The following is a 26487-nucleotide window of genomic DNA, read 5'->3' on the forward strand; positions in this document are numbered from 1 at the left end:
CATTGTCTCGAAATAATCCAAAGGTTTTAACGTAAGGGCAAAGCGTAACTACGAATTCCAACTACTGAAAAAAATGAAATTTGTACATTTATAACTACCACAAACATAATAAAAGAGGAAATAATGAGACACTAGAGTCTCATTTGTTCAATAAAAATTAAAGCGATGAAAGCAGACCGAAATTCAATTATGGATAACTTCGGTCGCACGGTATACCACGAGAACCGAGGCAAAATAGAACAGCAAATAAACCAAAATAAATAAATACAATTTCTAAGCGGTAGGAAAAACTGATCATAAAATTTCCAGCATGTTAAGAGTTTGATCTGAATTTATCAGAAACCCCTCCCCCCCCTCTTGCCATTGGTATCGTTCCTTTATTCATTTGTCAATGGAAAACTTTCTGGGTGCGGGGAGAATACAATAGAGAACTGACTGAGAGTACAAACTGATACATGGAATGCTCGGAGGGATGGTTCAGTAAAGCTTACCCAGGAACTTCAATATTCAACGTAGAATAGCTATATATTCAGAAAACTTTATCAAGTTACGCTAATCGTTAGGCTTGTTTCGCTGAGCGTCATGGGAAGGTAGCCATCTTGGTTGACGTAAGAAGGAGCTCTGTGACGTCAACTTCGGATGGTTTCGGGCTCTGACATAGGGATGTGATTGGTTACGATTTTAGCCGAACAGGTCAATGTCTGAAGCATCCAAAATTTTGTGGGTGAAGTGAGGAATAATCCTGGTTTTCCTAATGTTATATCACGAAATATTGCACGTTTGGGTTTAAGCAACCCTCAGGATATTGTGAGGGTGTATTAATCCGCTGTGGTGTGGAAACTGGTGCATGTACATGAGCTGTGAACGTGAGAAAGAAGAATTATAGGACCGTGCACTGGCTGCCATCCCCCGTCGGAAGTTTCGTGTGCAAGAGGGTGTTCACAAGAAATGTGATAAATCTATGAAGTTCATGAACACGAACGGAATATTTCAGCGCCTTTAGAAATGAGTGGACGTCCAAGAACCACGTCCTTTGCTGAGGGTAACAAGCAACCTCCTCATCCTCCGTTAGGAGGCATGAAAATAAGTAGTAAGTGGAGTTACTCAGCAGAGCTTCAGTAGCAGTGACGTCGGTTAGGCCTAATGTTGGTTCAACATGGCTGCTGATGCTTTCTGCTTTTATTGTGGACAGTATTTTTACTGTTCAATAATTTTACTAGTTTGATAAGATATGAGAGTCAGTAATTTACGCTTCTAAGCTGTTCCTTTTGCATTTCGTGAACGCCTTCATGGCTGATGTTACGCGGCGATGACTCTCGGCCCAGTGACAATTTTAGTTGTTTCTCTTATTAGCGGTTATTTTTGTGTATTCTTGTGATTATTTTTAACTATATGTATCATAGGAGTCGTTGTTCTATAACCTGTTCATGTTTTTCGTCTTCGAGTTGCCGTAAAAACTTAATAAGGTGGCGAAGTTTTGAGATATAATTGGGATTTGCGACGTAGATTTATCAATAGTGTGATAAAAATCGAATTAAAATACTCAATAGTGATTAAATATAGATATATTTTGGGTGGTTAATTTACCGTGATGTATTTTGTTCTTTAGAGTGGAATTTAAGCTCCAATGTGTGTTACTCGATTGGAATTAATAGCATTACTCGTCTATTCACTTTCTGCTTCATGTATAAACGTCCCTTTTAGAATCAGTGTCGATTTACTATCATTCTGAAGAGTTCGTAGAATTACCTCCTTCGGTAACCTGCGTAACCAAAGGGTTATTTTGTGTAATTGTATTTCAGAAAAATGCATTTATCTTTATTTTGTTTCATATTCTATCTCGTTGAGGTAGGGTATGGAATTTTGATTCACTGGGTTGATTGTTTCACGCATGGTCTCATCTTACCCCTGGTAGATAAGAAATTAGGTCGTAATAACGTGAGGAGGTTAATTTAGTACACTCCGTGTGGAAGTATTCTCTGTGATTTCATTTCCCACTAATGCAATTTTGTGTCATTTAAGTTTTCATTTTTGCAATATGAAAAAGAGGTTGTAGTTGGCTAGCTCTCATGTAACTCCTTAATGGCTGTTCAGTTGAGAGTTAACCTCGATTTTACATAATTTTCGTGAACCAAATTCAATTTTTAGTAGTTACCCGTGGAGAAATTTCGACATTTGTGAAGTTGACCATGCTTGTTCTCAAAATATTTATACTGTGTGTCATTGAAGTGAAAAATTTTCATATGGTTTTTAAAACTATTACGACATCACCTATACGCATTATGAAGCAATTTGTTTCCGATAATGACATATATTCTGCTTTTATTGTGGTACCTTGAAATTGAGTGCACTATGACCTAATTATTAAATTGTGTCTGTATGATTTTAATAATTCATCGGGAATTGTGCATGGGGTGATTAAATGTTGAACTGATGAGAAGGCAGCTGGTCCCGAGGGTTACTGTGGCAGCAATCATTTGTGGACCTCCCTTGGCCTTTTTATCGTCCCTGGCAGCTTATGCCATCTAGCGGGCGTAGCTGGAAAGCCTGCTAGATAGGGAGTATACCGCTCGTGCGCCTTTGTGCTTAGCAGCGGAGGGAGGGGAAGGTGTGGCGTGCTGCCCTCCCCTCTCGCCTCATCCTTCTTGGCTCCTCACAAAATGGGGAGAGGGGAGGCGCTGTTTGGTAGAAGGGGGTTCGTGCACCTGATTCCTTCTCGCAATTCAGAATTTCAGAAGCACGTGTAAAGCGAGAGAGGAGCGCGCTGGACATCATCCTGAGATGAGGAATGATCTGGAGAGGTGGTGCGTGAAGCGGTGTATGGGGCGCACAATAATCTCCGACGCCAATTGCTCTATTAATTTTGGAAGTCCGTGGATACATACCGGAACTAAAATCAAACGATTAAATCGCACTCCACTTAGGTACTTTTCCTCGTGTACGTCTACGGCTATTTCAGGTTCTTCATCGGGTCAAGTCGTTCATCGCAGCCGACGTTTTAGTGGCCGAATCGTCCACCAACTTCAGGATGTGCCTATTGCAGAAATTTTCATGCTTAACAAAACTAGTAGACACTGCAGATCCCGACCTTGCCGTTTCAGCGGTATCAGTCTGTAATCATATGATCGGGTAGATTCACGTAGTATGCACCACGGCCATATTGATGGCCATATATTTGCTGGCCATAGGACCAATGATAACGCGGCCATCGAAGCATCGGCTGCCGGTGGAGAACCCGAACAACCTTCACTGATCTCATCAGGAGGTGTTTGTCTTTCTCCTTTCCTGCATCGCACTCCGAATCCATCGCAGTGGACGCGATGCAATGACCAAGAAGGGCTTGTTCTTCATTGAGTGGTGTCCCGTGCTGTCTGCCCTTGGCGCACGAGCGTGGTCACCGGGCGAGGTCGAGGAATCCTATCCACCGCCGTCCGTGCTCATTGCGTTTCTTCTCATTTCAATTATTTTGCCTCTTTGACCTCCATTCCCAGCACTTCTTTTGGAATTGTGACTTGGCATTCTGATGAGTCTATGTTCGCCTGTTGCGATAGAGAAGGATGCCCAGGCTTTCTGTCGCGACAAATCTTCCATTGCTGTCGACGTTTTCATGGCTTAGGTACCCTTCATCTTCTGAGCATGTCAATACCTGATGTTCCATGTGGTAACCCACTGGTAGAGTATACTTGACCTCTTACCGGAGGGTAGCAACTCGGGTGAAGCCTTAGTCCCTAAAAACTCTCCGACTGCTTTCAAATTCGGATGCTAGTGCTTACTATGGGATGTCTACTGATGGGCTTTACCCTTACCTCTTCCAAGCAATGTTCGGGTTGAATCACTGTCTAAGGGATTCAAGTATATCTATGTCACTCCATGAAAGTATTTTCAGGTACAGTTTCATTCCGTATCATCAATCAGTCGATCTTTAGGGCTTAGGACGATGGAAGAATCGGTCATGGAGACGTCGCGTGGGCAACTTATAAGACACGGTTGAGAACCCGAGCATCCTTCTTCCTCAGCGCAATCCGGGAAGTCGCAAAGTCTCACGGCTAGGGAGTAGTATTTGGAATGAAATCCGTTTAAATTTAACAGCGCTCAACTCCGTGGATAACGCGAAGGTGCTGCTGACTACGTGACCCTCGTGTGCACTTGGTGGTGGTCACACTGCCCTTATTTCAGTCATCGTTGTCGTGCCCCGCGAAGGCACCTCCCGCCGCTCGTGTCCTTCGCTCGTGCCCACTCTCCTTTTTGGATGAGGCGCGTGCCGCCGCCGAGTTTGTTTATGCATGTTTGTACGTACTTCCGCATCCAGGCCGTGTCCGTGCGGAAGCATTCTTAAGAGGGGCACTCTCCCTTTTATTCCATGTGGTGGCGTGGTAACCTAGTGACATGAGAGTGCTTAGATTCTGACCAGTCTCTCTTTGACCTCCCTTCCGAGCTCTTCATTTGGAATTGTGGCTTCGCACTCTGATGAATCTCTGTTGTCCTGTTGAGAAAGGGAGGGGAATGAATTCAAAAAGCCAAGCACATCGTGGAGATTGAACATAAACAATTGGTCGTGATTACCCATTGATACTTCCACTTTCTTTGCTTCCTCGTACGTAATTTAGAAAAAATTGCATTAGGGGACATTCCTTGTGAGTTCAACCATTCCATGCCTCTCAAGATTTTGATGAAACATAATGAAAAAATCAGAAGAGATAAACTCCCAAGTATTTTCCAAGTAAAATTATGGTCGGGGTCTCGTCATGGTGAGGAATTGGCTTTTCATAGGAAAAAATTGACCATTGACCTTAAAAAAAGTTGGCCATTGAATGAAGTTGGAGGATGTTCAGGCTTTCCGCCGCTACAAATCTTCCATTTCTATCGACGTTTCGATGGCGTAGATATCCCTCATCTTCATAATATTTTCATTCCAGCGTCCGGAATTTAAATGTTAAGTAAGGATCTTAGCACTCAAATCTGTTCTGCATTCATGAATGCAAAAAAACTCATTGGATTTATGCATGTGTATGCAGTAACTCCCCCAGAACGAGATTGGCAACAGAGTGGTGACGTGGTGACCGATTAGGTCAGCGGCTTTCAGGTTGACCTCAAGCAACTCTATTGATATGCTATTTATTCCAGCTGATGTACTATTTTTCGAGGTGAAACCTCTTTTCTTGTTTAGCATAATGAATACGTTTGGGACATTTTCGTGCGTTTAGATGTAACTTAACACCTTGTTTTTTGATAAGTATTCAGCCGTTTTTTCTCATGATGGATTGAAAACGTGACGCCGACTTTAAACCTAATTTTGGCGACTCAAGCAAGCCGAGTGTTATTACGATCATCTTATCCAAGAGACTATTTTCCTGTCTTAATAAAATTCCCTGATCTATCCTCTATGAGGCGAATTGTTTGTTAGATTCTGAGATAGTTTAAACTTCACATACATAGTGACAGAACGCAAACATAAAAGCGTCGGATAAGCTTCTGGCACAGCAACAGACGTGTGGACATTTGTTATATAAGCATTTTATTTTACTTTCAATTGAGGTAGGCTCGTGCCGTGAATGTGTGAGGTAAGACTTTTAAATAAATGGAAATTTAATGGGAATCTAGTCCTTGGTTATCAATCGATAATAATAACTGTGGGTCGGTTGCTACGACCTGCATTCAGTCTAGGTCATGGAATTTCGGTGGCTACGGGTGAATTCCCCTTCTTGCGTCTCGCTTTCAACTCAGCTTCAATAGCTCTGACCCCACTAGAGGCTTGGTTCTTGCCCTTAATTCGCGTCCATCGACTCTTCTATGGAGCCAGAGTCATTGGTTCGACTCTGTGGGTGTGCGAAGGGTAAGGAACACGTCTGCATAATATTCTACGAGATTCCTCCGCAGTATTTGGCATGGGATGACCAGCATTGTAGGAGACATCGTATCGGTGGGAAATATTTCATGATATAAAACATTTTTCGTGAAATACTTAATTCTTTATTCACATTAACTGTTTTAGGATGCGAGGTCATCATCGTATAGCATTTTTTTGTTAAATCAAACTTTATCTTGCTATTTTAGCCGACGTGATGTGATGCTAAGGGATACAATTTTACTTAACTTAATGTTATATGGCGAAGGTCGATCTCAAATAGGGAATAATGATGATTTCATATCCAGATTCGGCCCGTGTGATTTTAAAGCAAGTAGTATAATGTAAAACTTATTGAAAAATTACTCTCGCCACCCTTGGCACTATCGATCTAATACTATAGGGAGGGGGGTGCTTGGAGCACAGCCCGAGGTGTCGTGGTTTGATGCCGCTGAATGGTGCAGATGAAAATTGGTGTGTTTGTAGGGAATTGCGAAAGTGCCTGCCCGTTATAATTTTTATTTCAGTCAAGGGATCTCTTGCACTTGTCGTTGTATAGCCTAATAGTAAACTGATAGGTATTGTCACCCGTCTGATTGGAAATACCCGGAGGACATCCAATTCTACTCTAGAATGTATATGATTTTCCTCTACGCTGTATTTTTTCTGACCGCGTGATTTCAGCCTGCGAGTTGACTTTTCCTCCTGGATATTTTTAGAGGTGAATGTTCTGTTTCCTCCGATTACATTTCCTGTCGATCCGGATTTTTGAACTAGTCTTTATTTTGGTCTTGTGGTGTAATTTCGCGTTGGTCACGTGCGTAATTATGTATGCACGATACAGAGGCAGAATGAGGTCATCGTTTGGAGTGGTTAATTACTATCGGTGACGCTTTGATAGTATGCAACACCTTTAAGTTAATGTGTCTTACATTTGATGTGTCTAGACCAGTGGTTTTTTTTATAATCATCCATTATTTTTAAAAATTGTTTGTTAAACTGATGCAGTAGAAAATTTTAACGAAGCAAACTTAAAGATCAATATCGTACTATTTTCTCAATTTTGTAAGATATTACGGTCGCCCGCCCTCTTAATCCGTCACCGGCACGATATATCTACAACCCGGGGGACCGCTTCGACTCTGTTTTGGACGGTTTCGAGTTCTCACCATCGATTTATGTCGAATGTCAATTTATGGCAATAAAAAACTTCGTTTAATGCGTGCTCGCGTAAGGGAGTAGTGTGAGCGCCAACCTGCTATGCTCAGGATCGTACGCCATTGGTGCAGGGAGGTGGGGAGGCGAAGGTTAGGGGATGAACGCTCCCCCCCCCCCCAGAGCTCAGAGAAATTTTTAAATGTAATCCATTTTCCTTAATTGGATAAATATTGCTTATAGAACAGTGTAAGGATTAATAAAATATACCTCAGAAAGCAGTAAAACTCACAATTTGGAACCATTTAAAAAATTTCTGGGGGAGGGTACCCGCACCTCCCGCTTACCATGGCGGGTAATACATGCCCTCCAGACCCTCCAGTATTAATTGCGCCCTAAACCCCCTCTAGCCTTAATTCTTAGCTGCGCGCATGTCGTACGCTACAAGGATTTGGCGTTAAAACACTTCAGTAGTTACCTAAACTACCCTACTAGGAATATTAATAAGTCGAGCAAGACTTGCGTCAAATAGGAAAAGAGAAGAATTTGGAGGAAACCGAAATTATATGATAAAATTTGCAAGTTAATGACGTATCTATTATCTTTATAACGAGATAATTTATCGTATTATAATCTGCAATCTCAGATGATCTGAGGAGAGAAAAGCATCTTTAATCAATGCGCAATGCAGTGTCTTTTTTATTTTCTTCTCGTGATTCCTTGTAACGAATATTTTGGGATATTTTGCACATATTCTGGGAAGGCCCGCTTGGAATTCGCTCTGTGTACTCAGTATTCTATTTTCCGCTCCTCTTCTTTTATCGGAACTAATATATCAGCTGGGAGCCACTTACCGTTAATCATTGCAACCCTTCACAAATCTTAGCGCTCTACGCTGTTCTCTTTGATGCATGTAGTTGTTCCAACCTTGTCAAGTTCCAATATTCGTAGTGACGAACGATTTTGTTTTAGCTGTAAATTGATATTGTCGATGAGCTGCCTATCCTAACATTTGGTGTGTATGCAATTCATTATTCGTGCCCATTGACTGGGTGTGGGTCGGTGAAATAGCTCAACTTGGCTTCCAATCCAGTGGTGTCGGGTTCATATGCCATTGGTGGCAGAGATTTTTCGCAGTTAAGCTCTATACCTGTTCGAATGCTGTGTGAAGGAAACTTCTGGTTCAGTATTCTGTCCGACGGATGGGACGTTATGCCGTTGTCCCATCGGCTTTCTCTCCACTTGTCCTTCCTTGTGGCGGAAATAGCCTTAGCTGTCCGTCGCCTCTTTCAAAAATCTACTTATTTATCAGAATGATCGTTATCTTAACTCCCTCGATTATCAGAACTGATGTTATCGTATCTCCGTGGGGAGGAAGGACACCCTTTGTATTCCGACACTGATGAAGTCGTGTTTAAGAGAGATGGTCAGTTGTCCCGCGTGGGGACGTCCATGGCGAGTATATTTAAGAATGTTTCGATAATGCTTATAAATTTTCCATTGCTCAGTGTTGCTGCTTTTGAAGGTTGAAGTTTGGTTATGTATTTGTTTTTAAAGTCCATGAGATTCTGTGCGTCTTAGTTGAAGGCCATGGTGAAGCTTGTACGCATAATATTTTTAAGATCGAGGATTTAAAAGATAAAAGACTGGAACCCAATGGTGCCCGCAATTTTCTCTGTATTTAAATGGACTGAAAGTATCGTCGGCCATAGTACCTTTCGCTGTTTGCCAATGTTTTTTTTTAATCCAAGTATAACTTAGCGCGAATTCATGTAAAGAGGAATACTGCATATCTGCTTTGGAAACTAGTGGACCCCTTACGTTGTGATTAGGCCTCGTCAGTATTTTGCCTTGAGATTTGACGTTTCGAAGATTTTTTAGTCCTCTAGTATATTCTGTGAGAGGTTGTTTCTTGAAACATTGTTTCTTGAAACATTGTTTCTTATGCACTTTGTGACTTATGAATCCCCGTTATAATTTAATCAATGGCCTTGCTAAAATTTTCTTTTCCCCCTATGTAATTATTTTCTTAATCCACCCCCTCATTTGTGGTACTGCATGGAATGTAGTCTGCTGAATTTTTGTACCTATGCGCCTGCCTTCTTATGCTAATATTTCTATTGGTAAATTTCGCATAATTTTATTGTATTACTTTTTCATCATCGCTATTGTCCAACAAGCCATGCGTGTTCTTGGAGCGCGTATTCTTTGCCGTAATTCGTGGCAGAAAGTATTGACTCTGTGGATATTGTTTTAAGACTCGCTTCTTGGGTGGAGGCTTTAACGTTGGTCATTTCCATAGCAATGTATTTTATTGAGCATGGAATCAGTTTTCTTATTTTCTCAATGAATGGCTCCCTTTCGTTTCGTCTTGGCATGCGGTACATCGTCTTCCTTTGTCTTCCTGCTCGGGGGTCAGCAGTTTTTGGGGTTCACCGCGTGGCGGCGGCACGATTGTCACAGACGCTCGTCGCCACCACCGACAGCTGCTGGCTGGGCCAGTGACCTCGATTACAGTGAGCGCCGCTGCTCCAAAACCCAGTCAGCATCACTTTACGTCGTCTTAGTGCTTGCGTACCTCGAGAGAAACCTCGTCTTCTGATCAGCATCAGTGGTGTAACGGGTCAGGCAGCCATGTATTTGGCGTGCATGTTTTTACGCCTGATATTCCCCTCGCGTATGTTGTTCTTTTGCAGTGTGCAGGTTTTTCTGCCGCTAACATCTAGTTGATACCTCTGCGAAAATAATAATGAGGGAGATTTTTGGCTTCCGCGAATACCATCAACATTTATTCGTCGAAATCCCAGACCTCGTGATTCTTAATGATTCTGACGGAAGATTTTGTTTTGATGCTATTTATTTCGTTAGGATGTTGGGGATTTTCCATGCTGATAGCTTCAACTTTTGGTTCACAGCGCAGCCACTTTGAGAGATCTTATTTATGTTTACGCTGAGTTTTAAACTGGTCGACTGTTTTCTCATCTCCCGTTGATTCGGAGGAATTTCCCCTAGTAGCCAGGTAGCCCCCACTAATTTAGGAGAAATTGCAATTGATCTCTTAAATCTGTTTCCTCACAGTCATTATTATATCATAGTTTGTGTTATTATTATTATTCATTTCTCTTTTCCATTATGAAGAATATGTTTTCGGAAAGCGAAGGTGTTCCCTTATAAGCTTGTCTTCGACCTAAACATCTGTCAGAACCCTGCGGAAACAAGTGATTATGAGTTGTTGACCTTAGAACCTAATGTGGACAAAGAATGCATGTTAGGCAGCAATTTAATGTGTATTTTTTGGTGTTTTTGATTTCCTTGGCGTTTTTCGGCCCATGTCTACCAGCTAGAAATAATTTCTATGATAGCAACGCAGGTGGTGTTCTGATATTTCCCAGTACAATCTTCTAGGTCCGTTCTTCAGTTAGAGCACTTCCTCCTTGCAGCGCGGATTCAAAACAGTTATACAATTGGTCTTTTACGTGTATAGAGCTCTACCTATCTCTGGTGCCATCCGATAGCGTTAAATGAAAATTTGATCCTCTTAACATAAGTAATATCCAATGAATTATTGAAATAACTTTTCCAATCATAAGAGTCTCGGCTTCCGGGCGTTCCTCCGCGTTCAGCTGTCCATAGGTGACGACAGTTTCTCCAGCCATCCTGCTGACGTGTTCAAGTCGGAAGGAAGACGCCAGCAGGATGGCTGGAGAAACTGTCCTCACCTATGGACAACTCAACGCGGAGGAACGCCCGGAAGCCGAGACTCTTTTGAAGAAACGCCGCGGAAACCTCAGATCAAACTTTTCCAATTGTTTGGGTTTACTGCGGCGGTATTAATTTAAAAAAAAAAAATTTAGACTTCAGTTACTGTATTTATTCGGTAAAAAAAAACTGAACATTATTCGCTTATGCGTGAATTTTGAATCACCTGTTTTGGTAAACGTAAGGCCGGTAGTTAATATGAAAATTATAAAATAACTGCGATCTGCGTTTATTACATGCTCTGACAAGAATATCGTCGTATTGGAATGGAAATTTTCCAAAAATATTGACTTGAAAACCTATTTTTAAAAATGGTTATCTGTATAGCATAATTAAGGTGAAACCGTTTGCTCAATTAGCATAGAGTTCTTCTATTGGTGAGGAACTTACCCTTTTGTAGCTGTAAAGTTCTCTCCATGTCGCCTTCAAATTTTTGGAATGTGAACATACCTTGGCAGATATGGGCTAGGCTGTGCTCGATTACTCACCTCCTTCGAAAGGGTTCAGTACAGGGACGGATTAAGGTCTTTTTTTGGGCGGGGTTCATTACTTTCTGCGGCGCCGTGTTGGTATGCAATAACTCTCAGCGGTAATGCGTCTGAGGTCTGATACGAGTTGACAAGTGGCATTCAGATGTTCATAAATTATTTTGAACACTGTCTGGTAGCCGTTGAAATAAAAACCTACATTGGAGACTCAAGTTAAAGATTAGCATCTATTACATAGTTCACGGATTGAAATCACGGACTCCCCTCTCCTCTTAATCTACCTCTGGTTGAGGGTGTCAGGATATCAGGGATGTTGTCAATATCTTTGCTTTTGCTCCTTGTCGCTTTCGAGTGCATTTAGGGCGGTATGTGGCGACCTTGACGGTGTTCGTGCAAGTAGCTATGTGCGGTCGTGAAATCGTTACTCCCCCATCTGAAGATGGAATGCCTCTAAAGCGCATTTTAAGGCTTCTTAGTTTGAAGTATTTGTAGGGTGCTGGCTAATATACTTAACGGTTGCCAGAGGAAGTACCTGCGCTTTCAAGTGTTTTCAGTGATTATTGGCTACCACCAACTCTTTCTGATATTCCATTTAAAATTGCTGATACCTTTTGTATTTTAACGTGCATATTCAAAATATCTCCTGGGTAAACGCCTCACAGCAGAACATGTTAATCTAATTTTTTTTGATCGCCCAATTAAAGTTGATATGGTATATATTACCAAAAGTTTTGTCTATACGACATCAATATTTCATCTGTTTAAAAAACATTATATGCCTCCAGGAGCTGTCGCCGTTGTATCCTATTGGTATTCACATATTTAAAAAAAATGCACTTATCACGGAATGTTGCGTGCAAAAGCTAATTCTTGGCAAGGTACTTAGTAGAGTAGTAATAACACGGAAGTGCTTTAAGAATTTCGTTAACATGACGTTTTATCATCCTCTCCTGTACTCGGCTGATGAAAGGCTGCACAGATCTTTGATCTTTCACTGTTTTCCGGAGCGTGGTAGCTTAGTGGGTAGAGCGCTTGTCTTCGGATTGATGGGTCTTGGGTTCAAATTCCGGTTCGGGATCCTTAAAAACATATCATCGGAAGTGCGAGGTGGTTCAGGGAAATTATCTGCACCTACAATGCGACCCTGAGGGAGTGAATAACTCTGTCGTTTTTTTTTCGTTTGCTGCGAAGTTGATGAAGAGCAGAATTTAACAACAATATTTATTCCATACTCAATAAAAAGTTTTAGTAGTAAATATGTATTTGGGAACATACGTACCTCACTGTAATTAAGTCTCCGTTTTTGGTCAATATTTCCTAGTCATTTCGTTGTCTCGCGTTAGGTTCAATAGGAGATACTGCAAACTCTGCGATCTGATCCTCGGACTGAAGTTCATTCATTCATTCCATCCTCACTATATAGTCCTACGCTGCACCTGCTCCCCACCTGTCGACGGGCCTTCTCCTCTCGGGCCGAGGGCCCACGCTCGAACCTTCGGCGGCCACAATGGAATCTTCACGTGCCCCTTGGAAAGGGTGAGAAGACAGCTGTGTTTCGTCGGCTGCGCATTGGGTCTTCTGTGTTTTGAACACTCCTGCTGGGCTTATCCATTGGCAAGAAGTCTCCTAACTGAGTGAAAGAGCGTTTTGCGAACCAATATTATATTTTTCGTCGTTGTATAAAATGTACATTCATCTTGCGGACCCTGGTAGGTTGGACCACTGATAGAAGGGTCCCGGATAAAAATTTCCGGTCAAGCCTTTCGACACCCCTACACAAAATCTCGATGTGTGGGATGGCCCAGAGAAACGAAATGACCCTCGTCCCCTTAATGTGTGAGTTTCGCACGCCTGTAGCTTAGTATAGAGTGATCTATGTTCTTAACTATCCGTGCCAAACCCTCACGTTGAATCATGGTATGATTGATACTAATCTTCGAAAAAATATTGGATGTTTATTCTTTTCGAAAAATACGAACGATGATATTTTCTCTCGTGTGAAGTTAATCGAAGAGATGATCGATGAAGCGAAAGACGTCCATATTTGTTCCACCCGTCCGATTTAGGGATTGAGTTTTATGAAAATTATTATTTTTTATCTTTTATTATCGGTAGTAAAATTACTTTTATCATTGAAACGGCTGTTTGCACTAGTCTGTGATTTTTGGCAAACTATTTAGCATTTAAAGCCGCGTTTTCCCGCTGTACCACTCGTGTCCGATTAAAGGTGTAATTACGAATGTAGTATTTTTCATTTTACATTACCAGGAAGAGTTTTACCGAGGCGAGGAAGTATTTTTAAACATGCGTATGCAGTTTTAAATATTAAAATCAATATTTTTAATTGATGACTCAGGAATGGGTCCCACTCGTGAATGTGGAATGACCAAGATATTCCGAGGCAATTCTTTCGCTTCGTGATCTTCTTCTCGTGCTCATCTGGTCTTGTTTGAGGCGGGTGAAGAGCATGGAGGTGACCGTGGCAGATGGTTATTTCTGCTCCCGCTGAGCTTCCCTCATTCGGCGCACCATCGCGGGTGGCGGGCCGGTCGATATCCCCACTCGGCGACGCCCAAGAATCAGCTGACGACGCGACGGCCGGTGGGGTGAAAAGAAGGAATCGCATCGCCGACTATTAGTCTCCACCACGTGCGGTGGCATTTCGGCTCGTGAGCACTAAGATCTCACGGCTGGAACGAGGAAATTGTAGACACGGTGGGTGGGGAAACTGTCATAGGATACGGGGGGTAGAGCTTAGGATGTAGCAGGCTTAATGAGGGGTGAGATGGCGCTGAAAACCGTGCCAGATAAGTCATATTCAGTGGCGGATTAAGATAGAGGGGGAGTGGCAGTCAACCCCCTCTCGTAATTCCTGGGAAATTTGAAAAGATGGCTGGCCTTGGTGGCGGTGAGGTAAAGTCCTCGCCTGTCAAACAAGAGGTCGTGGGTTCGAGTCCCTCCTGAGTAGGTTGCCCGCCAAGGGCATGGCTGTGCATGGACGTTTAATTTTTATCTTGTTGAAAACCCCGTTGTAAAGGTCAATATGAGCTGTTTTGGATGGTATGGGAGTAAATAAATATTTAAAGTCGCTCCTCAATGAATGTTTTGGTTTCGCCAACATAGTTTCCGAATAAATAATGAATGCGAGAAAAATCGATTTCAAACACTTGTCTACGCAAATCAGACCTCAGGCGCATTATCGCTCGTAGGTTATGCATACCACCTAAGTGCCGCAGAAGGTAATGAACCGACCTCTAAAAAACGACCTAATTCGCTCCTTATCGTTTTGGGTGAGCGGGGAGAAAGGATGATAGAGTAAGCGACATGTCACAATCAGGAAATATTCTTCGAGTAAAATATAAACCTACTCTGACCGGTGAGTTACTTATGCCAACAATTGCTACGATTCGCTGTTTCGTATAACCATAATTCTTTTGGTAATTATTATATTTTAATAATTGTTTTATTACTTCTTTTATCCATTTTGTATTTGTGGCCGTGTCAATTTGCGAATAAATATGTGGTACGTTGTCCAAAGGAACTTCGTAATGGTTGATTGACCCAGCAATCAATATTTTAAGTATTAAGAATGCGGCACGTAGGGCTTGTATAAGCCTTCAAGGCTTGGGAAGTTAGGGAAAATATTAGAGGTCTTGGGAATTTTTGGCTGGTCCTGGGAAAATCGAAAGTGTTCTCGTTTCCTGTGCTTGGGAATATCGCGGCTCACCTGCTATTGTTTACTTCCATGCACTCACATCCGCCGGCGCTTTGTTCATGGCCTAATAGACAATGGACGTAGACTAATAGACAATTCTATTAGTGACACACATAGGCAATCATTAAAGTTTCAGTTAGCAGATTTCCTATCTCTACAGGTGGTAACTGAGCATGTAAAGCCATTAGGTGAGGACTGGTGTGGTGATTTCTCACCCTTTGGGTCCGGATTCAAGTCCCAGCGGGGACAGATAATTCGGTGTCTCCCCGATGCCTGTTTAAATGCTTTGCGGAGGGCACTTCATATGCAGCACTCGGTCCATCGGATGGGACATTAAGCTGTGGTCCTCTTGGCGCCTTTAGTTAATAGTAGGCTAATTCCGACGCTTGGTTCCTATCCACTCTTCCTTTCCTATCTTTCTCTATTGTAACCTAATCTCTCGGTTCCGTCCTCCAAATCTTACTATTTCGTGAAAGTGATGGAAAACTTTGAATTTTGGTCATGGAAGTAATTTGGGATGCCTGGGGAAAATTTGTGGGGACCCTGTCGTACAAGGGGATTAAAAAAAATGAAAATCGATCATTTTATTTGAATCTCGTATTTTGATCTCAATCGGGCGATTTAGTCGGGGGCAGAGCATCTACCGGAGTGGGGACCCCCTACTCTTCTACCTTGTACTTTCGGACTCCTTCCCCCCCCCCTCCTCCCTCTGGGGACCACTTAAATTCCCTCTCCTCCATCGTGCGGAACCTGCGGCCGAGAAGCGACCTTTGCAACTCCATGCCCCATCGTTGGGCAGGTGTGCGACGCAAAACCAGGACTCACCCCTTTCAGGCCCCTTGGCCGTCTAAGTTCGTGTTCAGTGGCAACCGGATTCAGGAGGTGGCCCTACGAGGCCGTTCGCTCGCCTTTCGGATTTCTGGCCAGCGCACAGTGGGCTGAAATCGAAAAAAGCTGCACAAATCCTCATTTATGTTTTTTTTAGCATGGAATTGGAAATTGTGCACGGTTGTTGTGAATACATTGTGCATTTTTTGACGCAATTGTGCACAATTTCCAATTCCGTATTCAAAAAACTATTTTTTTCGAATTCAGCCCACTATGCGACGTTCAGGCATCTGCCTAAACCGCCTCAAACTATCCTTTTGGAAAGAAAAGGTGGTGGTAATGGGTGTAAAGGTCAGCCAAGGGGTTTTCCGTGGAGCGAATGCTACTCTACCCATGGACTGGCGGTCACTCGGCCGGCCTCCTGTTCGCCCCTGACCTCCGGCGACTGTCGTTTCCTTCGGAGACCTTCGAAAATATTCGTGAAGTACTCTAGGGAACATTCGTGGTATGCCATCTCTCGTACACTCTCACACAGACGGCCACAGAGAGTTAAAATGCTCGACCGCTTGCAGACCTCACACTGTGCGTCGGTCGAAGCCGACAGAGGGGTCCACCTCCCCCACCCTTGTGCGTGCGGTGGTGGTGGTCACGTGACAGCCTCTCCCCTTTCGATTTCGTCGCGCCCACGTGGGAGGATGTGAGGGCACTCGACTGCAAGCACGCGGACTAGAAATATCAATTTAATCCGCATTCCATTGATGGACAAATAATTATATAGCATCTTTCGTGTCGTAGTTCAGTAGTTTGCGTGAGCAGCGGTACGAACTACGAATCCAAATTCCACTCAAATCGAATAATTTCCTCCCAACGAGTTTTAATGATCTTAATGCCTTTGTCACATTGGTGTTTTAAATCGAATCGGAGATTATTTGCGTAAGAGATTTTCTTAGATTAGCCCTTTACTTGCCGATTAAAAATAATTGATAGGTTTCTCCGCCATGCGAAAAAAATGTGCCGTCATAGGACTACCGCACCGTGGAAAGTTTAGTATCGGGAATGCTTGTATTGCCCCCGATTGGTTGGATTGGGACCTTCTCGTGACGTAATTTGCTTTCAACGCGCCCACGAATGGGTACGGAAGGCCTATGTTTCAATAATGGCTGCGAAAAGCAAATCGGATAATTGCAGGTTTTTTGGTCAAAATTTCAGAACTGCAGCGAGTCCGTCTTGTAGCTTTAACCATAGACCGGATGGGTGAATTGCAACCTTTCTTAACTTGCTCGAGTGATGGTTTAGTGCGGCCCTACGGGGAGTGAAGCCTAAGACGACACTTTTTACGAATACATTCCCTGATGATTTTAGGTAGGTCATATGCGCATCCATTGCGCTATTCGTAACTCATAAAATGTTCCCGAGGTGCGTGTTCATAATTTTTAGTGGTACCTGTGTTACTGGAGCGAACTTGGGAGAAAACTGTACTGTGGTACATCCAGCGGTTAACTATTTACGGGGAGACCACATGGGCTCACGAAGTGCGAACACTCTTTAGGGACAATCATTCGAATTGACGTGCACTCGAACCAGAAAACCCCGAATTTGCTCGAATTTAATTAAACTTTTGAGGCCTGTATGGAGCTATTATACTTATTTTGTTGTTCCTGGTTTTTGTTTCGGTACAGTATTTCATTTTTCGTGGCTTCCAAGGGACGATGTTTAATCAATAGTTTCTGCGTTTGTCAGTCGCTATTTGGTGGGGGTTCCCTTTGCGAATATGTTTGTGGGTCCGATGCACATTTGCCCTTTAGAAGTGAAGCAGCCTGGAGAGAGGTGGCTCCACGAAGCCTTATCTGTCTTCTCCAACTTTCAAATCCCATTAAATCGTTTACGCGGCTCACGCAGGGTGCCTCGAGGTAGATGGAGGGGGTGCTACTACACCTCCTATCATCCTGCAAATTCCAACTGAGATGCTCACCTTTGATCGTGTAAAAATTAGATTATTTTCTAGGGAAAAAATGTTGGTCCCAGAATCAAAATATTTTCTCGGGAGGTCATTAGGAGCTTGCTTTGGACCACTAACGTCATGCACATCATCAGTCACGCTATACGTGCGCAACCCGAAACAACTTGCCAGAAACCATAAATGTGAATGGGCTCCGCCGGTGAAAATATGTACGCTGTCACGCCATTGGTCCGGGTAAAATTTTTGACGTAATAGTTTAGTGTATAATTGGTCCTATCTGTTTAAGAACACGGTCTAATATGCTGATAATAAATGTTGTTCAGACATTTCCGGATCTCTATACGGTTCTCCTACACATGGGTCTCTTGTGAAGTAGAAGTTTAATAATATCCGGCTTTCACTGAACGACTTCATGTTATCTAAACCGTGAGGAAGTTAAACAAGCATTCGAAGGAATATTCGGTTAACATGGGGGTTTTGACCTTGAGTAAAACCCGAGATGGATTATGCTACCCCTCTACCGGAAAGCCTTAAATATTTTACAGGCATTTTCTCTTAGAGCGATGAATCAGCCTTTGATGTAGTCCTGATGAAGTTCGCTTAAAGTGTACTCTTATCGTGCACTTTCTAGTCGTCTCTTGTTAGTCCGAAGCGTCATTGCAGCTCGTCGCTTTCTCGGGACTTAAAAGTGGGAATCACTATCGTGAATTTTCAACGCTGAAAAGGGAGACTTACGCGTAGATTTTTCGTGAAACTCTTATTTTAGTTGGGAAGGATATAAATTTGCATTTCATTTTACATGACATTCACATTTTCAGAAACTTATTAAATGAGTTTTGGGCTTGTCGGTTTGTCATTGCTTGGTTACTTGCACGTGCCTTAGCAGGATTGTTTTCCAGCTATTTCTGGAGTCATAGTCTATTTCTAGGCTATTGCGAATAGCCACGCTTGCAATTCCGATGTTCTGTCTATTGATGGAGTGTCTTTTAAGTCTTAGACCGAAGGCTAGACCGAATAGCGCTGTTCTCTTCGAACGGTGCCTCAGCCTTTGATTGGCCTCTAATGGAGTTCGCTTCTTTGAAGTCTGCTTTTGGTCGCGCTCTTTTTTGCTCGCATCTTGTTAGTTCGAAGCGTCCTACTGCACATCCTCGCTTCCACAATACGCACGCTGAACGACAAAGGTGGGAGGCGCTATTCGTGGATTTTCACCACAGAGGGAAATGTGCGTGGGTTTTCGTGAATCACATACTCGAGATAGAATCATTGAAATTATCATTTATGGCAAGAAAATGCAATTCAAAAGAGCAGCGGCAAGGTCTTCTTACATCAGTTATTTGGTAACTAATCGTTATGTGATTGATTTACTTTTTATATGAATATGTGAGCGGAACGAAGATGGTAATTGGGCTCGCTGTATCTCCTGCTTATCGGATTGGTTTTGGTAATTAACGAACTAGTCATGGCGTTGCATCTTTAATGGAATGATGCGAATGAAATTTTATCTTATTTTTGACCGGTTGAGAACGTCTTTCTTTCATCACAATCAGTTGTCACCGCGTAGAATGATGAGTTTTCCATCTATGTCATCATGCCTCACGAAATGCATAGTTAAGTTTTTCCGTCTTCCTATGATATTCACGAGGATTCTCTACTCTTCTTAGGACCTCTTCATTACTTTTTATCCTCATCAAACGTGTGTTTCTAAAAAGTTTGAAAGCTTTCACCATCTGCTGCTATCATTGCCTATGCCACCTCTAGGTAAAAATGAATAATATTGGCAAATTTAAAATATTTTATACGGCTAATAATAATCCGTACCTTTTTATCAAACCACTAACTTCCGGCTTCATGCGGTCGGCAAGTACGTGCATGACTAGTTAATGCCCCATGAATATACTGAGCCCCATTGGCTCAGAATTTCGAATCACTTTCCCGGTGCAATGGTTTCTTTTTATCTAAGGAGGTTCATCCAAGAGAGGAAATATATGTCATGATCAGGAAAATTTTAAAATATGCTCTTCCAATCGTATTTCATTGACTAAAGGCCACAAATACCAGGATTGGTGTTTCTTAACAATTGTTTTTGATAATTGCATTTGATAATCCGAATTTTTATTCAGGATATTATAACGTTACTTATCTAAGAATGAGAAAAATGATCATCGTTGTTAGAATGTAAACGTAAATTTGATGAAAAAGTCTGATAATGCTCGTTATGCCATAGGAATCGTGTTAAATATAAAACTTTCCACTCGTCTTCGTTCTAATTTTTGAGTAGTTTTTAAAAGTTGAGTGCTGTAACTGAAGTGGAATCACGTAAGTTGCGTGAAACTTTCTTTATGATCGACTCAAGTGGCTGTGAGAAATGTTAACTGAAAAAATCCACGGATTGAAACATCCTAATTCTTCGTTACCGTATTTTACCGTTAAGCCTCAATGGATGTCGTGTACGATGGCATATCTTATTTTCAATAAAATATGCGCAAAGTCTTATTTTCGTCGTGCCGTCGATGCCCGTGCCAGTATGCCGGTTCTGATATGAACCGAGCCGCTGAACCGGAAACCCGCCCAGCAGCGGCGGCAGAGCAAGCAGCCTTAGCTTTCGGGAGAGCGACGACGTGCTACGACGGAGCAGGCGAGCGGCCGGGCGACGCTTCGATCGATAGCACACGGAGGGAGGAGGAAGCACTCTCCTTCCGACCCCCCCCCCCTCACCTCCTCCTCACTCACTACCGCCCCTCACCCTTCACGCCCCCTGTATGTCGCTTCGATCGAATTCCTCAACAGCTGTGAAGGCGGCGCGGCGGCCGTGCATTTATAATGCGTGCGTTCAGCACGCGCGTGACGCGCACTTTATTGAGGGCCCCCTCCCTCTCTGAACGCTTGAAAATTTCGAGTGGCCAAAACGGTGACCTCGGATATGTCTGTAGTCCTCTGCGAGTTCCTGAATGGGTCGATCTGAGGGAGTTTTCCACCCCGTTTTCGGAGGATAGTTGCGCCGGGATCACCGTCAACTTTTTTAGGGAGCTGGAAGCGAGTCACTTTAGGACACGATCGCAGTCGGCTAAATTGTCTTCTGAGGAAACTTAGGAAAACCGAATATAAAACCCAGAAAGTCTACTTTGTATGCACGTAAGATTATTTCAAGGAATGTCATTCTACAAGCTACATGTCCCGTGCCATTCTACCTGTCCCGTGAAGTTGAGACGTCACCCACTCGATAATATCGAGTCGCCTCCGCTTCTAACTCTTGCTGAGTACAATCCCAAAGTGCACCTCTTTTACCTTTACTCCGTACTGTAAGTTGAAATCGGAGGGAAACTCGGTGTCATCGCCAGCCCTCTGTGGTATTGTGGATACCCTTAATATTCCCCAAATCTTGCTCCTCTTGAGCTGGCGGACTCATACCTCCAGTAGCAAACAAGTTGATGGAAGGACGTCAGCCCATCCGGACCGATGTATAGAGCAGATGATGAAAGTTGTGAAACAGAAGTATTATATAACTGTGAAAGATTGTCTGAGAGGAGAATTATGTGGCAGCTACGTCATATCAATCTCTTCTGTTGTCTTAACGACGACGATCCTCCTAGTCATTTTCATCACCTTACAGCGGTTTTATTTTACCTTTGTACGGGTTTTCGTTTAAATACCACCCGTTTTGCATCCATTTAACTCCGAAAAAACTGAATTAATTTGGATATCTGCGGTTTGACTCCAAGTCAGCGACATTCCTAGAAACCAGATAATGTTAATGTAATGGAAATTTTAAGCAAGTAGTTTCTGGAAATGTTACTCCGCAATTTTATACTTGTTATGCATCTCGCTTGTGCGTCAGTGACTGTGGACAGGGTCGTTCCAACGCTTCTGGAACAGGTCGTCTACGGAAAGTGTCGTGGATATGGTTGGCGAGTTCAGACGCAACGACGTAAGGGGCTGCGATCGAAACTTGTTGTCTTGTGCGTCGGTGTTCTCACATCGAGCTGATGGAGTTGTCGAGTTCGCGTTGCCTCTATCATGCTCTTGCTGGATCCCTCCGAATTGGGATTTTTGGAGACCGACCGTGGGCTTTTTTCAATATTAAAAAAAATCACTTCCCTATTGTGAATATACTTATTGTGGTATTCATCCTCACACGTCTTTCTTGGGAGCAGGATTCAATTCGTCATTCTCATTATTCTCTTTTGCCGTCGAATAACTCTAATCGTGTCCCACCTGGAAAATATTACCCAGAAATTCTTACCCAGAAATTCTTATTCTCGCCCTTCTAATTGCCTCTTGTTATCGTTAAAAACGTATGCTGATATTATAAAAGGAATAGTTACAGAGTGTAAGGACTTAATGATATGGGCTTTAATGTCGATTTATGGATTTTATTTTGGATCGTCTAGGACCGGTGGATTGCCTATAATAAAAATACGTTGCGATGGCCAAAAGCAGCATGTTTGATTTATGATATTTTGTAATATTTCTTCTAATGTTAATGTTCTACCGTCATGTTTTCCCTATTTTATTTCTGTTTCCCTATTTATCTTTTTTTGTAACCATGAATTTTTAGCCGCCCAAAATGATGTTTTCTAGCAAAGTGTTTAGGCCAAACTTGTCCCGTCTTCTTGGTGTATCATTTTTAATGGTTTAGTTATTATGTTATGGATAATTGTTTATGTGTCGTAAAAATTATCCAAATAATCATCTCCTCGAGTGTTACTTTGATAGGATGAGGGGCACGGTTAATTTTATAGCCTCCTCTTTACGAGCATTGGATCGATTTGTGAGACGTCTCTTGAAAAAAGAATTAGCACTTAAGAGGGCGATTCACTCCCAATCCACTGGTCTTATTTCCTCACCTATTATTTATCTATAATTTACGCTATCATCTTTAAATTTTCAGGAAATATGGAATTAGCCCTCGGCCCTTCGTCAACATTTGCCTTTATCTCAAGTTTGAACATTTCATCTCAGTAGTTTTTCCTAGGAATAATTTTCACTTATAAGGTACAGGTCTTTATGGGAAAGGGTATAATCTATCCATATCTGAAAATTTTAAGATGACAGCGTAGTTTTGAAACAAGTAGTAAATTAGGAAGTAGGACAATAAAGGGCTGGTCGCTCTTCGTTAGTGATACGTCCTCTTATAGTTCTACTCTTCCCTTACCCTTGTCGAAAATGGCAATCTGGACGGAGTGGAGTGAATGTTTACGCGATTACCCTGTGATGCCTATCATCAGTAATAGTACCCACCGCTTGGAGGCCATCGTCGTCGTCCGCGTTTCCCTTTTCTTAGCTTCTTAGGAGAATTAGGGACATGTATTTTTTTCATTCGCGGAAATGGAAGCGAAAGTTTCAAGGCCTACTAAATTTATCTTTTGTCTGGAACAGTATCTCTTCCAAGTCTTCCTTAGAAAAAGATTTTATCTCGTTATTGTGTCCCTAGAGGTCTCAGTTAAACTTGATGATTGATGATGGTATGCGGGAATCACTTCACTCACCGCATCGGCATGTTGGTGGTTGGATGACGTCAGGAAACAACGCCGTGTCAGCCAGCGGTGAGCATTTGCGAAGTTACCCGAGCATGTTAACTCAACTGTGGACGCTATCTCGTCGAGGGAAAATCATTGCCTTAATCGGGACTCACTAATCTGTAATTAGTTTTAAAGTTGATAATAACATTGCACGAATGAAAAGCAATGTAAGATAGGCAAAATGAAGGGAAGTAGAATCACTTTAATTCTGTAACTATCAGTGAACTATGTAAAATTTTAACTTATTCACTGTCAACTTATGCTAAGTGAATACGGTTGCACTTTCAATTTTTCTGTTTTGGGTATATTTCTCTTTAAAATATACATGATTCCACCCGTAGGAGAAAGGCGAACTGACTGTATCTCCGCCGCTCCAACAAATGTTTGGGGCCGTATTCCAGAACCTGACTCATTTTTGAGTCCTCACTCCACCTGGATTCGTCGGATCTCAGGCTCAAGTTGAGTTTGAGTTCATATTTTAGAAACTAACTTCATCTCAACTCACTTGAGCTTTATTAATTGCGGTATATTTTACAAAATAATGCATTTACTTGAACGATTTTCAATCATGGTCTCCTGCTCATCACTAACTAGCATGGCTGGAGTACAATATCACGTGTGGAAGTATTTGTACAAGAGCTATTACATTTCAAAAAAAATGTATGGCGATGGTGGCGGACAACGTGGAAATTGGCGACTCAATTTGAGTCGGGACTTGACTGAGGGTCTCATAATACCAACATGGCGACCTAGTCGAGTTTGAATTACGATCAAGACTTGAGTTACCTTCTGTAATACGGCCATAGATGCCGGTAGAATTCCAGGATTGACTGGAGCTCACCGCCGTACTGGTCGGGTATATGCAGAATTGCACCGTAGTTTTCATTTGTCCTTACCCTCCCGAGAGAGCAGGCGGTACCTAGCGAGCAGACGGTACTTAGCGTGTTGGATTTCATCCTGCGGGCCGTGTAGAAAATCGTGTCACCCGTTCCTTTCGTCATCCGTGCATGGATCGATCCGTTTGCATAATACACGAACGCCTGCTCGATTTAGTTGTGATCCATCGCCATATCGAAATTATTGACCACTCACCAAGGTTCTCGGTGGCCTATCGTGACAGCAGTGTCCCCAGTTCTGCTCCCGAGATACTGTTTTAATGGCTCCCATTTCGCCATAGAGTGGGTTGATTGTACAACCACTTTTGATAGCATCCGTCCATTTCTGCAGATTCATCGTAATTCCTACCAATTACAGCATTTTTTCCTCGGGATTTTCCTGGCGCAACTGCTTGGAAGTCCTGAAAAGTCAGTAGCGACATGCTTTATTGCGCTGTCATCTGAAACCGCGTATAATCTTGAACACAATGTGACGAGGTTTATGGAAAACCTCTGTTTATATTTGCCCTTACAATTCTGCTCTCTTTGCATTGTAATCGCTCAATTGTTTCCTGTTGTTCAATGGGGTCGTTCGTTTCCATCGCAATCCCTCGAACTAGAATAGGTCAAACGGGCACCTGAAAGACGTGCCTTATCATGCTGCCTGTGTTTCAAGTCTCGCCGATAGCATTTTTACTGCTATCGCTTTGAATCTCCGTTCTCTGATAAAAATGGGGTCTCATTTCTTTTGAGGAAACTTGATATTGTGCGCTCTTTTATCGCTAGGGACAAAGTAGTTAACGCCTCGCGGAATGGTTAGAGGGTGGGAATGGTGCCTTGTCTTACTGTTGCCCAAGCAAAGATGTCCCAGTTGACTTAGGCACGCCGAACTGTGAACATAAGTGTGTGGAAGCTCTTCAAACTTATCCCTAGAATTCAGAATTCCAAGAGGACGACTATCTCCCGCTGGACCTGTCTTTTTTAGTGGCGTATTACTTGTTTATAACTCATGCCGCACAGTGGTTCAAAATCGAAAAAAGGTGGTCGAAATTATTACCGCTCTTATTCATAGTCACTGTTGTATTATGAAGAAGCTATTTAGAAGAATTTTGTCCGCTGAATACGAATTTGAAGTTATTTTTGTTGTATCTTTGATATTATTGTTTTTAAATGGCCTATTATTTAAACAATTAAATATTAAAAATAGATATTGTATTCAATTATTCATTCAAGGTGAAGATTGATACGCATCAAATAAATCGAGGTATTTTTTCATATCTGTGACTATTATTTGTTAAATTTAATATTATTTATAAATTATATAAACAATTAAAGTTGACCATTTTTAAAGCAACGGTAATTTGTGTTCGTATACAATTTTTATCTGTTCAGCCTAAGTTAAATTTTTTATGCATAATCTACGATACTTTAATTTTTTTAATGAATTTGCTTAACAATTCAAAATAAATACAATATGGTCAATGCCCTCAAGGCGTAGATGAAAGTCGCATCAGTGACCTTCAAGTTGTTTGGTGAGGTAAGTACAAGGATTGAAAGCAAATATTTAGGCATTCTAACTTTTTCTCTTAATATTTTTTTTCCAGTTAAATTAAATTACTGAATATTGTGACTAAGGCTATGGGATATCACATAAATAAGGATATTTATGTTCGTCCCTTTTATCCCTTCCATCGATCACGTAGTTCGACTAATTTCCGACTGAACTCAATATTACTCAAAGCGAAAAATCCACGAAGGATATCTCAAAATAACTCGCACACACTCAAACTTTGTCCTCACTCATGAATTTGTGACTATAGCAAATGCGTTGTTAACGCCTCAGACGTGACTTTAAATGCCCGTGGTCCTTCTCTCAGCGAATGCGATGCACCGTCTGAGTCCTCTGAATGCCATGCCTCGAGCGTGCGCGGGCGAAACATATCTGCCTGCTTTCTTTCTGTGCTTCTTAATTGCCTTTGTTTGTATGCTCGTATTTTTCGAATATTTTTCCAGCTGATGCCAGGATGCTTGCTCTAAGAGCAGCGTCTGGCGGACGCTCATGGAAGATATTCTTCCACTCACGCTCCGATTTATGTACTTTCTTAGCGATTGTGAGTTCTGTGTGGGGGACGCTGAATGCTTTTCTCTGTGCATCATTATCATCTGCTTTTCTGGCTCATCGTTTCCTTTCTCTTTCATCGTGGCAATGATAGAGAAGGCATGGACCGTCCAGGCATTGCCACTCATTGGTTCTCGGAACCTCGAAGACCTGCCAGGATCTTATATCTTAATTACGAGGTTTGACTCTTAGGGTTAGGATTTTTTCACGCCTGCGTTCCTTTG

At 42.3% G+C, this 26487-nt stretch overlaps 2 protein-coding genes across 6 annotated transcripts in view; one reads left to right on the forward strand and one right to left on the reverse strand.

Moving 5' to 3' along the window:
* The window catches only part of LOC124154447 (beta-galactosidase-1-like protein 2), a 41671-nt gene extending 41091 nt beyond the window's left edge, over positions 1-580 (reverse strand). For both annotated transcript variants that reach the window (XM_046528173.1, XM_046528170.1), the window contains exons 1-2: positions 492-580; positions 1-64 (exon numbers count right to left, since the gene is read on the reverse strand). In XM_046528173.1, the coding sequence (XP_046384129.1) occupies positions 1-3 (3 nt within the window). In that variant the 5' untranslated portion in view covers positions 4-64; positions 492-580. The remainder of the gene's footprint in view (positions 65-491) is intronic.
* Positions 581-672: 92 nt separating this feature from the next.
* Positions 673-26487, forward strand: part of LOC124154448 (glycogen synthase kinase-3 beta) — a 114693-nt gene continuing 88878 nt past the window's right edge. Inside the window, exon 1 of one of the 4 annotated variants that reach the window (XM_046528180.1) lies at positions 673-1090. In XM_046528180.1, the coding sequence (XP_046384136.1) occupies positions 1006-1090 (85 nt within the window). In that variant the 5' untranslated portion in view covers positions 673-1005. The remainder of the gene's footprint in view (positions 1091-26487) is intronic. The other 3 variants (XM_046528185.1, XM_046528186.1, XM_046528182.1) reach the window with 3 other exon arrangements.

The sequence above is a fragment of the Ischnura elegans genome, chromosome 2 (genome assembly GCF_921293095.1).
Source record: "Ischnura elegans chromosome 2, ioIscEleg1.1, whole genome shotgun sequence".
Classification (NCBI taxonomy): domain Eukaryota; kingdom Metazoa; phylum Arthropoda; class Insecta; order Odonata; family Coenagrionidae; genus Ischnura; species Ischnura elegans.